A 13,799-nucleotide genomic window follows, 5' to 3' on the forward strand; every position below is an offset into this window, starting at 1 on the left:
CTCAAGGGCAGAGTTTGTCTCAAATTACATAGTGGGATCACATTCCAGCACTACTTTGCCACCGCACATACTGTCGCTCCCGCATCAGTCTGTCTGAGGCAAACCGCAATCAACCATGTTTCAACAAGTCTCACAAACCGAGGTTCCTGCATTCTTACAAAAAAGAAGAAAAGTAACTCCACAATTTGGTCGAACATGTCGCCTGGAACCAGATTATACGCAAAAAGTTCTTCATGTTCTTGGCACCCCTTTGGAGGCGAACCTGAACAGGTAAGACCGTCGATCGGACAGGAGAGCATGAAACGCCCTGCAAAGTAGACCTGTTGCATATATGTTGCATGTTATTAATGATTAAGGAGCTGTTTGCTTTTACTTACTTTCATTCTACTGTGTGCAGCATTGGAGATAAAACGCCTTTTACATGTAGGTGAAAACTGTCTCCTTACTACTGCGCATGCGTGCGTACATAGATAATAAAACTACACTAATACTTCTGCAATGCACCACTTTAAATTAGTTAGGGATATTTTTTAGAGTTTCACTTGATTGTTTACTCTGTGACGAATCTGACTTTTTATTTTCTTTTTCGTTGTGTGAATATTGCTGCTCCCCAAAAATGATGCGACACATTTAATTTGGACTTTTATTGCACATATGCGCTCATATCCCAATATATCCCGAACTGATTCTGAGTAGTGAATAGTGATGCAAAAGACAAAAGACACCTCAAAGCAAACAGTGTTGTTACCGAGGCTGTTGTAAATTATTGAAGTGCATGTCTTAATATAGGCTAAATAAATAGAGGAATGCTGAGGGGATGAGTAAACACAAGAGACAGAAGGGACATAGAGATAGCTGACATGGACGGGGGGGAGGAGGAGGGTGGGGTTGGTGCAGTTGGCCGACAAATCAGCGAGCGGCTTGGACCTTAAGCACCTGCAGCCTTTATAATCTCCTGTCGCCGTCACACCGGACAGTGTGCCAGTCAAGCCGTCTGCGTTTTCGCTTCCTGATACACAACAATAGCTGTGCATTCATTCAGTGCCAGTCTGTCTGCAGAGGAGCAGAGAGGACCGCAGCCATGATTCACCCCCGGACCCTCAGTGTAGATTATGATAGGACTGCAAAGGTTGTGTGCGTGGTCGGGTCGGAGCTCAATGTGAACCTGAGCAGGTAGGATCATATTTCAACCTGTTGATGAATACATACATGCACACACCCATACATGCACACACACACACGCGCGCGCGCGCATCCGTCTAGACTATTTGTGTTGCGAGTTGTTTGGTGATTTTGGGATGTTTAATCTAGAAATATTCTATTATATTATGTTCTATGCGTTACCTTGGTTACCACTGTCGTTATGGTAGTGGCTTCAGTGTGTAGCAGCGTTGTGAAAAGCACCCAAAGGTCACACATGAGTTAAAGTAAAGATATCAATCTTAAATCTGGTTTTGGTGAAAGTGAAAGTCAGCCATACAAGTTGTAGCTGAGTAAAAGTATTTTAGTATCTGATATTAAATGCACTTTTCTGGCAGTAACTGAAGCTGATCATATTTACATTTAAGTATATGCATCATACTGTGGGTCGATAGATTAATGGGCTGGTCGATTATCAGATCCAGTATTCTGGTCATCAGAGTCAGTGTGACTGAAAAGTAACTCTAAAGTTATCAAATGAATGTTGTGGAGTAAAAAGTGCACTATTCGCCTAAAGTAACAGAAAATGGAAATACTCAAGTAAAGTACAAGTACTTGAAAAGTGTACTTAAGTACAGAGTACCTGTACTTAGTTACATTCCATCACTGGCTATACTCAATGCTGAATATGTCCAATGTGTTGTATTTCTTATGCATCAATGAAGTAGCAGAAAATTGGAAGTAAAGTACAAGTACCATAAAGTTGTACTTAAGTACAGTAGTTAAGTACTTAGTTATATTCCATCACTGGTGTGTAGGCTGTGTCTCATTTCCAATTTTTGTTTCAAATATGAAGAGTTCAATAGACAACCAGTTCAGCAGTCAGAATCCAGAGCTATACGTTTAGATTTGATCCCTATTGTTATAAAACATACACTCAGTTGCTAAAACGTGTGCAGTCCTGCAGTAAATCCTAACATCTTGAAGGTGATAGTGATCAGTTTTTGTTTGAAATGTTTTAGGGAGGCATTGATTCAGTTTTATGGTCATTTGGACTTTGTACTTGTACCTAATAAACTGGCTACGGAGTGTATAATAACTCCATTATAGCCAATATCACGAGCAGCAGGAGACATTGTCATTCGTATGCAGATCCTGGTGATGGCGGCCCCGACGGTCTTTTGTTCTGAGGAGAAAAACAACAATCCTCTGTTGTTGCTGTCCAACAGGAGAGACGTTGTTATCCCCAAAGAAATGTGAGCTCTACTTTCTGCCAAATGTCTTCCTACACAACAGAACAGAGCGAGGATAGTTTACACTGGGCCGAGTGTGTGACTGGCACACAGCCTTGACACCCAGGGGTGCTGACGGGTTATGGGAATATCTAAAAATGAAAGTGTAATAAAAGGACACTAGAGGCCTTGTCTTGTTAAGGAGCTTTGTTTTCAAATCCTAAAGACAGATTCACATTGATAGTAAAGCAGTGCTCCTTATTGGTGGATCTCATCATTCCTCCCGTCTTATCTTGCCATGAAGAGATCTCATTCTAGCTCTGGGCAAAATGCAAAGTTAATATGAGGTTTGAGGAGTTCAAGTAAGGAAAATCAAGTGGATATCTTCCAACGTTACAGTCTTTTTAGCATAAAATTCACTTTTTATGAGTGGTTTCTTGCCCTCAAAGGGAATTTTGTGCCCCATCATTTACAGTGGAGTCACATTTGGAAGGGATCTCGTCACAGTGTAGACAGAGAGAGGAACAATTGCAGCAACTGATAAATCTTTAATGTGCTTTTGTGATTATTGGTTATAAAAAATCACTGACCAGTGTAAGTTCATTTGCCCGTATGGTGCCTACTCTTCAATAAATACGTGGTAATGACATACTGCGGAATAGCTGACACATGGGAAACCTGAGATCTAGTGGTGGTATAGTGTGAGACTGTCAGGTGTCTGGTCCTTAGGCAGAATACAGGCGTGTCCTCACTTGCGACTCATATCACCAAAAGATTCATGTTCCAAAGAAATGTGTAGAACAAGTGCCCCTTTTTCTCATGGAGGCGTCTTGTCAGTGTTATCATACTCTGGAAGCGAGGCGTAGTGGGAATTTTACCACCCGCTCTTCAACCTTTAACTTCCTCTGCAGTTTCTATCTGCATCACACCATAATAATGAGTTATTTTAATAAAAACAGTCACACATGTTTAAACCATTTATCTCGAGTAACTCTTATCATGACTTCAGCTGCTACTTTGGCTTACCACCTGTTGAACCATGAAATCCGAGCTTGTGCGTTTGCTGCGCACGCCGACGCTCGTCCTGACTCGTATAGCACAAATATTTTCTCTCACCCGTACTTTGTGTTTAATACGGTCTGTTTGTGTTGTGTAAACAAGCTCTAACTTGCTTCCATAATGTCCCGTTTGTCTTGGTTTCCCAGGAGTGCCCCTCCCAGCTGCAAGTTCTTCTCTGTGAAGTGCACTCCCAATGTTCAGTACAGCATCAGCCCCCCACCCCAGGAGATGTCCCACCTCTCTCCCATCCCTCTCAGTGGAAGCCCAGTGCTGCTCATCAGCATGAGCAAGGCCAGCGAAACTGAAAATGATAACAAGGTAAAGTAGGTTGGAAGCGGATGACTCTGATGCAACAAAGTTTGAATCCCAGCTCCCCCCAGCTACATGTCGAAGTGTCCTTGAGCAAGATACTGAACCCCAAATTGCTCCTGATGAGCAGTTGGCACCTTGCATGGCAGCCTCTGCCATCGGTGTATGAATGTGTGTGTGAATGGGTGAATGTGGCAAGTATTGTAAAGCGCTTTGAGCTGTCAGTAGACTGGAAAAGCGCTATAGAAATGCAAGACCATTTACCATATAAATAACATGTGACTTTGTTTTATAAGCTGTCTGTCAGGTACTATGATGAGAGTAAAAAAGTGGTGGGGACAGCAATCCTGCACCTGACAGCTGTTGGTAAGTCAAAGCACAATAACAACATGCATTTTTCTGACGAATAAATAAAGATTTATTACAGCTAATTATTTGTTTAACCTTTAAACTTAGTTTGAATTAGCGGCGTGTTTAAAAGCACATCGAAATCCAAACATGACTCATATATTTACTGAAAGGGTTTATATGTGGGTATCAACACAGCCTTTTAGAAACATCAGCTGTACACTGATATGAAAACACTATCTGAAATATTTTGGCCATGCGAAGGCTCTTTGGGATAAACAAATGTGTCTGTCACGCAGAGATCTCTCTGGATGTGGATGCTGACAGAGACGGTGTGGTGGAGAAAAACAACCCTAACAAGGTGAGCTCAGATGTGTCGGGTTAAGATGGCGGTGCAGACACAGTGCAACACCTAATGGGGGAGATATTTTCTCCTCTTTTCATTTTCCAATAAACAATAACATGCCAGGTGTAACAAACTGAATAGGCTTCTATTTATGGAACCAACTCAGCGCTGCAGATTAATCATTATAAAATGTTCCTGCTTCCTATTGACATTTCTGAACTTGTCACGCTGCCTCTTCTGTATATGCCTGAACAGGCTGTATTCAGAGAAGGCTCAAGTTTTGCCTTGACATGTTGTTGAACTTTTCAATTCATTTAAGTTCCTCCTCTGACCTTGATAAATGTCAGAAGGACAGAAGTTTAAGTGCCTTGCAAAACATCTTCCAGCGAAATGTGAGTCAAATTCATTCACGTCCGGTTTGTTGAAAACTTGTTAGGGATCGTGGAAATGGGGTTCTGATGGGCATGGAGCCATCCTGCTGGTCAACTGTGACTCAGAGCAAAGCTACTGGAAGAAACTAGACCACGCCCAGCGCTACATCTCCAGAGTGTCAGGTAAAACAGCACGGCATCTTGGTGCTTCACCACCTCTGCACTATTAGCTTTTTCATGTTGGCATTTGGGTCGATCGTATTTGCTTCTGCAAAGTCAGCAGACTAAAGAGATGATAAGGTAGATTAGTTAATAATACTGTGTGGGTGTAGAGGGCGTGTTGATAAAGTAGGCCACTCGAATGACTTTGCAGTTGAAAAACCAGTCGAGCTGAAATCTGATAGTACTTGGTTTGTCTCATTCACATCCTTATAACTATCATGAATACAACCCCACATTAATATTAGTGTTTAGCTTCAGAGCAGATTTATGTCATGTATCTGTTACATGTGCGCTTCAAAATCTAAGAACACAACGACACATGTAGGCAACATTAACGTGACTCTTTGTGGATGTGCAGATCTGAAGGACATGTCTGTCATGGTGCTGCGGACCAAAGGACCTGCCAAACTCCCAGAGGGCTACAAGCTCACCATGCACATCTCTCAGAGTGATGCAGAGAGTGCCAGAGTCTTCAGGACCAGAGACTCTGAGAATAATAGCCTGAGTGAGTAAAGATGAAGGGTGTGAATGCCCCAGTACAGATGATGTAACAAACATGTAATTCAGCTGGCTTTAGATCCTTTATTTTAGTGAGCTTATTTTTTTCTTTTTCACGATGAAGCGCCTCAGTATTTGAACCTTGCTTTTATGTCGTTCTTACTTCAGCGGGGAGTTTCTTGAACGTCTTTTTGAAGGACTACCCAATGGTTCTGAGCAGTGAGGTCCTGTCCAGCGAAGTGCCTTACCTCGGAGGTGATGCAGAGATGAAGTTTTACGTGGAGGGCCTCCGTTTTTGTGACAGAGACTTCGATGGGCTCATCAGCATCAACCTCAGTCTGTTGGAGCCCATCGGTGAAGTAAGACCTGCAGCATTTTAACAGTCTGAGTTTCATCTCCCACTAGGGTTGTCACGATACTGAAATTTCTAACTTTGATACAGAAATATTGATATTTGATACCACGTTCGATTGAGGGCATTAAATGTTTGAAGATAAATATAACACAACAATATTTAAGCTAATTTGACTATTTCGGCAGCAGATTGTGTGGACTCGCCGTCGAAGAGAAGGAAGAGCAAGAAACCACAACTAGTATCAGTATCAATACTAGTATGTAAACAGTTTCAAATATTCCGAACTGTTATTAATCGATATTTTGATATTTTTGACAACACCATCAGACGAATTTATTCACTGAAAAAAGCTCAGGTTTATATATCTTTATATGTCTTTTAGATTTTTCTTAAGTCAAATCACTTGACATAAAGAGAGTACAGCTGACACTACTCAGCAGCCTCTCATGTTTTTACAGGCTCTCCCTGAGACGCCTATTTTCACAGACAAAGTCGTCTTCAGAGTGGCACCGTGGATCATGACCCCAAACACCCTCGAGCCCATTGAGGTGTTTGTCTGCAGGTAAGAGCACACGAGTGAATAATAAAGCTGATGATGACAATAATCGTGTCAAAAGGATTTTAGTGTTACACGCTCCTCTTCATTTTAACTCACACTACCAAGAAAATTACACATGCGAGCAATGATTCATAGCAACACCCTTGTCCCTGAGTTTTAAAGATATTTCATTTTATTTGATTTTGTTTTTGTTTTTGTTTGTTTTACCTAAAAGAGTTTGAATAATGATGTTGGTTATTGGTGGAATAGAAGATGTAAAAAGCCAGATGAACTTGCATATTATTGCTGTTGTTAAAACCTCTTCTCTGTCTGTGTTTACCTTCTCAGCACAACCGATAACTACCAGTTCCTTAAAGGGATGAGGAACCTCGTCAAAACGAGCGGGTACAAGCTGAAGATTTGCCATGAGTACATGAACAGAGGAGATCGCTGGATGCAGGTAGGAAAAAAATGTGCTTCACTTTCACATCTATGCTGTTTATGGGAAGTACGTCTGAGGCGTCAGTGTCTGGAGTTTATTCTTAGGAAACTTGGCGCCTCTTTTCCGGCCACAATAACGGCGGCATTGGTTACTTCATTGCCACATTGCGAAACTAAAGAGGAAGAATGCGTAAAATAAACAAAGAAGACTTCATGGGAAAGAGCATCAATTGAAAAAAATGTGCTTCTTTGAAAAATGACAAGCACACAGAAAAGACGAAAATCAGCAACGTATTTTTTGTTATTAAAAACCTCAGAGGACAAGTAAATATAATAATAACTCATATTAAATCTATTTTTCAGGATGAGCTGGAGTTTGGTTACATCGACGCACCTCATCAGCGGTTTCCTGTCGTTCTGGATTCCCCTCGAGATGGAAAACTCGAGGACTTTCCATATAACGAACTACTGGTGAGAGATAGACTCAGATTTCTCTTCTCTGGTGTTTGTTAATAGAATATGCTTTCAGGGCAAAGGTTCTGGCATCATTTTGTATCTAATCATAAACCAACTTTTAACTGGTTATGAGCAGGGTCACGGAGTCCAACTCCATGCAAAATCATAACAATACTAAGGCATGTTGATAACTTTAGGTATTTCTACAAAATTGCCATTACTGAGCACTAAAAGCACCCAAATCTGTTAGCTGTAGGCGTGCATGTAACCTAGGAGTGAACAGTATGCCTACTAAAACACATTTTAATTTGTTCCACTGTTGTCATATTGTTATTATTCTTAGATAGCCACGAATAGACACATTACCCCATTGCTATGCATCCTGCACAGATCCTTAAAAATAGTAGTATCAGGGCGCTCAGTTGATAGAGCTTGTGGCCCTTTGGTGTGTGTTATCTCATAGTGTTTCCTTTCAGTCTTTAGCTGTCCTGTCGTATAAAGCCGTGAAAAGGCCAAAATAATATTGATAAAATAAGGGGTCATTGTTGCACAAGCTTACAAAAGAAGATCTTTAAAAGAGGAGGCGGTGGTGCTCATCTCGCTTTCGTCCAGCAGAGCTGCCAAAATCAACAAAAGTGAAGTGTTGCTTCCTTTGCTGCTTTAAAGTCCCCCTTGACCCAGAAATGTGTTTTCCTCTCTGTTTTTTCACCTGGATAGTTCAGCTTCCCTGTGCAGGATGATGTACAGTATGTGCAGAGTTGAACAGTAGGAGGCTGTTTTCACATTAAGCTGCTAAAGGGGGAAGGTCCTCTGTGCGTGAATTATATCTTTGTTAAAGGTGTGAGGTCAAGTGCACAATCACTGAAAACAAAAAAGTTTTCAGTGAAGTAGGAGACATCTTATATATGGCAGTCAAACTTTTGAGATGAAAAATATTTGCAAATTCATAGATAATGGGTTTTTAAAAAAGGGATGTACATTTTAAGATGTTACTTATAGGTAGTTCATTGTCCGATGCAGAGTATTTCCATATGATTTTAAAACACGTCTGGAGTGGATCTTTAACCACCTTCATGTCCTCAGGGTCCCGACTTCGGCTATGTGACGAGGGTGGCTGAGAGAAAAGATGTGAGCAGCCTGGACTCATTCGGTAATCTGGAGGTTAGTCCTCCCGTCACTGTGAACGGAAAAAACTACCCCCTGGGCAGGATCCTCATTGGAGTGGCCTTCCCCACGTGAGTGTGCAAGAGACCCAGAGATGAATCCATGACTTAGGAAGAATATGAAGCATTTATAAAAGAGCATATTCATATAATTAATAAGTCCAGTTTATTTGTGAACATACGTGCATCTCTCTCTTTCTTGAAGGGCAACTAAAGGACGGAACATGACCAAAGTAGTTCAAGACTTCTTGTGGGCTCAGAAGGTTCAGGAGCCCGTTGCCTTGTTTTCTGACTGGCTCTATGTCGGCCACATAGATGAATTCATGAGTTTTGTTCCTGCACCTGACAGAAAGGTAAATATTCCCTTTTAAAGGCATACTATGAAGGATTTGTCAGTTGCTGTTGGTAAACACCCATTTCAAAATTGGCCCCTCATCTCTGGCTCAACTGACAAAGCTGAGAGCGAGAGAGAGAGAGAGCAGCAGTGGTCAGGCAAGCTAGAGAGTGAATTAAGAGAGGGAGCGTCGTTAGCGAGATCAGAGCAGTGGGATCAGAGGAATTAAACGTTATCTTTTGATTGTTTCAAGGCTGTCCAAGAACCTCCACAACGCCGCCCGGATTTTGCGTGAGTGCAGCCAAAGTGCATCCTGTCCGCCTGCTCAGTCTGTGTGTGTGTAGCTCAGCCCCGCCCTCGGTCAACAGACCTGCAGCTGTTTATACATCTGTAACTGACTGAGAGCAGAGAGACAGAGACAACAACGTCCCCTGGTCGCTGTGTTTTTATACAGTCCCCGAAACAGACCATATGCCGTTATTGGCTCGGGGCTACACACTAGAGCCCTGCGTGGGAGTGTTTTCTTCATCCTGCTTCCCCTGAATTTCTGACCATTACCACCATCTCCTAGGTGCTGTGTGGTCCACTTCCGCCCGTTCCTTCGATGTGTGTGTCCACTCCCGCCCACACCCGCAAACATCCTTAACATTCACTCCCGCACAATAGAGTTTCATTGATTTTGTGCCTTCTCCCGTCCCGCAGGGAAAACACAGTGTGTGATATTAATGAAAGACATCTTATCGCAACATACAAAGTTTCATTTGATTTATTGTCAAAGCAAAAAGCAAAAGAACCTGTTTGGCAATAATTCAGTTATTGCCAATACATTATTAATTAACGTTATGAAAGAGGAGGGAGTTACCTTTCTGAACTGCAGCCTGATACCTACAGCTCCTCCATGTTCCATTACTCCCACGGATCAGCTGTCAAAAATAAGTGGAAAATGACCGTGTTAACTCTAGTTAGCTAGCAATCCCAGGACCTGTTATTTGCTTTTTGACCGCCCACTCCTGTGAGAGTTGCGTTGGGTCCTGAATACAATAAAATACCAATAAAGTACGTGTAGAGGGCAGCGTCTCTGGAGATGCAGACGCCACCACACACTTCTACTGGGTCATGAATGATGACTGAGAGGGAATTCTTCTTTATGATAATATTAATTGTTTTGTCAAACTCCTGCATAGTATGCCTTTAAACAGAAACCTCTTAAACTGCTTAACTGAAGAATCAATTAGTTAGAAGAGAGGACGTGATAGTGAAATGCTGTTACGTCCATTGTGAGATTGCATAAGCTCTCAGGATAAGAGACAGCCAGTGTTATCTTTGTCTCTTGTGTTTCTGTGCACAGGGCTTCCGGCTGCTGCTGGCCAGCCCAGACGCAGGCTATAAACTATTCAAAAGCTTGCAGAGGGATGGACACGGACAAGCCAAACTGTTCGAGGGTAGGCTCATCTTTAATAATACTATCTGCAGAAAATGTGCCGTAATCTACAAACTCATCACATAATTCTCAACACTCTGAATAATGGTTCCTAAAAGGTGTGGAAGATGAAGAACCAATTACAGTGGATGAGATCCTCGATGATGAGGATCTCCGAGCTCATAATAGCTACGTGCAGGTGAGTGAGACAGAAAGGATGATGAAAGACTGGCTCAATCTGTGAAAATCCAAACATTATATGTGGTTTCTTGCTGGGGATGTACTGTAATCTGCGCTGTTTGGTCAGAGGTATGTGGACATCCTTTAATACGCTGCTACAGCCTCCACTCTGAAGGCTTTCCACAGGATTTTGGAACCTGGCTGCAGGGATTTTGCTCCCGTTTGGCCACGAGAGCATTAGTGAGCGCCAGCACTGATGTTGATAGATAAGGCCTGGCACACTGTCAGCGTTTCAGTTCATCCCAAAGGTGACGGATGTGGGTAAGATCAGGATGATATCCCCTCAGTGGAACGAAGGGGCTGAGCCTTAATCATGAAAGACGGCCTCAGACCATTAGTCCTCCTCCTCCAAACTTTACAGTTGGCACCATTGCATTCAGGCAGCACTGTTCTCCAGGCATCCAGCCAAACTATGATTTGTCAATCAGCAGGCGAGGTCGTAAAAAGGTTCATGACATCAGACAACATGCTCTAGATTTCAATGGCGGTGTGCTTTACACCACCCAAGCTGACGTTTGGCATTGCTAATCTTAGTCTTGTGTCCCACCTGGCCATTTTCTTCTGTCATTACCAAGTTCCAAAACTTTTTTTTTTTGTGCACACTATGTGCTCCTGCATGTTCTCTGAGCTTGTGTGCCCCTACTGCAACACTGTGCTTCCCTCCTGTGTTCCTGTGCTCCTCTCCAGCCTGCATTTCAATTAGTCCTGCCCTGTTCCAAGTGCTTATTAGCCCCCTCCCTGCTCTCTTATTTCCAGGCAGATGAGGGGAATGGGTGGAATAAAGTTTTGGAATAAAGTTCTGCAACTGATGCGCCTGCCTGCCGTCTCTTGCGTTTGGGTCCACCTTCGTCGTTCTGAGCATGACAAGAAAGGTGGCATCCTATGACGGAACCGAAGAGTAAATTCCCCACACACACTTTTCAACTCTTTCCTGATAGATTTATTAAACAAGTGGTCGACATTTCGGCCACATCAGTGAAACCTTGACCTTTATTAATAAATCTATCAATGCAGTGAAAAGTGTGTGTGGGAACTTACTGTTGTTTACTGTTGTTGTTGTCAAGCACCTCATAATGTTGGTTTTGAGGATTTCTATGTGAATAAGAGACAGACCATGATTACAGAATGAGCAGTGGATGATGTAGTTGTACCGTCTGCTCTCTGTCAGCACTGCGTCGACTGGAACAGGGATGTCCTGAAGAGAGAGCTGGGCCTGGATGATAAGGACATCATCGACCTGCCAATCCTCTTCAAGTTAGTGACGGGGAGCGACGAGACTGAGTACAGAGCTGTGGCTTACTACCCTGACATGGTGTGTTCAGACATCGCTGTGATCATTTTCCAATGGTTGTTTTGAATTTAAAAGACATGAATGCACTCATCAGTGATAAATAAAATGTAAGTAAATGAGTCTTGTGATCTGTCACATCTGTTTCCAGGTGAACATGATCGTCTTGGGGAAAAACCTAGGCATCCCCAAGCCCTACGGCCCCAAGGTGAACGGACGCTGCGCCCTGGAGACTGAGATGCTCTCCCTGTTGGAGGGCCTGGGCCTCAGCTGCACGTTCATCGATGACTTCGCCTCCTACCACAAACTGCTGGGAGAGGTGCACTGTGGCTCCAACGTCCGCAGGGAACCGTTTGACTACAAGTGGTGGAACCTGGAGATGTGAATGAATACTTGACAGTAGATGGAGATGGGTAACAGGCGCAGAACGAGTCCTTGTTTTCAAATCTTAGAAGAAACCCTTGAGTTAGCTTTAGGTGGGAAGAGATATCTTTCTTGTCGAGGCCTTACATTTTTTTCTGTCTTAAAATCATGAAAAACAACAAATTTTTCCGAGCAATCACTTTGCAATATGTGCCACTGTTTTCTAATTAACATGTGCCTCATTTTCAGATGACAATACTTGCACAGTAACCATCAACATTTATATAGGAAGAATTACCACAGAGGTTTGATCTACCGTATGCATCTTCATCTTTATTAAACATTTTTGTTGGCTTTATTTACAAAAAAGGATGAAAAGCAATATTTACAAACAAGTCTTTTGAACAAGGGCTTAAGCAGACTGTTGACAAGAACCCAAAATACAAGAAATACAATCATTTGAATCGAGCACATAGAGGATTCACTCCCAATTTTGTTGTGGTTTTGGCCGGCTGTTGGCCTACAGTGCAAGCACAGCTAGATGAATGGTACCACATAGTGATGTGCTATAATAATACAGAGCCACCAGAGGGCGCACTTTATCTACTCAAGCATTTCCAAAGTTCAGAGGAAAATCATTTGAAATCATATCTTTTCATAAAGGCTGTAATACACAAATGTGTACTTGTTACAGAAAGTCTGTATATTTTTTTCTAATGCCATTTTTTTTTGCCAAGTCAAATGCAAACTGTTACTTTATTCAGTGTTTTGTAGCTATTAACAGCTCAATGAATACATTTTATAGGCAGTTTTGCATTTGGTCCAGTGTCTTAAAACTTTTGTACTTTCAAAAAACTATAAATGCTGTCTTTAATTCACTACAGACAATAAATCGCATGTCTGCTTCAGTCATATTACCGAAATAAAACGACTCAGCTCAAACTGCATCAGTGCTTTCCTTTATAACAAACTCAAGACAGGAAAAAGCTTCTCCGCTCAGGAGAGGTGAACTGCCTCGGACTCAAGTTTACCGTGACCAGGAGTCAGCACAGTACCACCATTCATTGGAGCAGATAAACGCGTATCTGCCAGGTTTTTACATTCAGTTGCCAGCTCGCAACGCAGTGCCTTTAAACACGACCCCGCCTTCAAAGCAGCCCACGCGACACAATCATTAGAAAGGCAACTTCAAGACGAGTCACAGTGTAATTCTTTTTCAGCAACAAATCAGGTTTTTTCAAAAGGTCAGCATTTTCGAAATAACTGAAAACGTAGTGCCTGGGTCACGTACATATATCACATTTTACAAATAAAAGTAGGAAACTGGCATTTGGCTCTCTATCAGCAATGTGCGCTGCATCTGGAGATGCTGGCTGGTTTTTCAATAAAACACAAATCACAGGGACAACATCTCTATGTCAAGCATGGCACCAGTGTACAGAAGAGAGGTTTTTTTTGGCAAGCAGATTTACACCATGCACAGTACTGTTGTATACACACACCCATACACAGACATCGAATCAGCAAGTGGTGTGTGACAAAGAGTATCTGGAGACAAAGGACTAAACAGCAGTACCTTAATGTGTGGATTGAGGATGCACATTGCTGGTTGGGGCACGACAGTAATTATGTTTTTTTACTCTAATTTTATAGCATCAATAGAGTCTACATCTGTT

At 42.3% G+C, this 13,799-nt stretch overlaps 1 protein-coding gene across 1 annotated transcript; it reads left to right on the forward strand.

Moving 5' to 3' along the window:
• Positions 1–1,038: 1,038 nt before the first annotated feature.
• On the forward strand, positions 1,039–13,060 carry padi2 (peptidyl arginine deiminase, type II). The gene is made up of 16 exons (XM_073468518.1): positions 1,039–1,173; positions 3,578–3,749; positions 4,037–4,106; positions 4,388–4,449; positions 4,871–4,988; positions 5,386–5,532; positions 5,694–5,884; positions 6,339–6,442; positions 6,767–6,878; positions 7,223–7,330; positions 8,399–8,550; positions 8,684–8,831; positions 10,161–10,254; positions 10,352–10,431; positions 11,641–11,784; positions 11,912–13,060. Exons 1-16 carry the CDS (start codon positions 1,082–1,084, stop codon positions 12,143–12,145), a joined length of 2,028 nt encoding a protein of 675 aa, XP_073324619.1. The 5' UTR covers positions 1,039–1,081; the 3' UTR covers positions 12,146–13,060.
• Positions 13,061–13,799: the final 739 nt, after the last annotated feature.

Source organism: Pagrus major, chromosome 6 (genome assembly GCF_040436345.1).
Source record: "Pagrus major chromosome 6, Pma_NU_1.0".
NCBI lineage: Eukaryota > Metazoa > Chordata > Actinopteri > Spariformes > Sparidae > Pagrus > Pagrus major.

What these genes read in the sequence shown, in the direction of transcription:
- padi2 (XM_073468518.1), top strand. Translation starts at nt 1,082, where the DNA reads ATGATTCACCCCCGGACCCTCAGTGTAGATTATGATAGGACTGCAAAG. An exon ending in TGTTGGAGCCCATCGGTGAA is followed by an intron (nt 5,885 to 6,338) that starts GTAAGACCTGCA and finishes ATGTTTTTACAG; the next exon opens with GCTCTCCCTGAGACGCCTAT. An exon ending in TTCCATATAACGAACTACTG is followed by an intron (nt 7,331 to 8,398) that starts GTGAGAGATAGA and finishes TCATGTCCTCAG; the next exon opens with GGTCCCGACTTCGGCTATGT.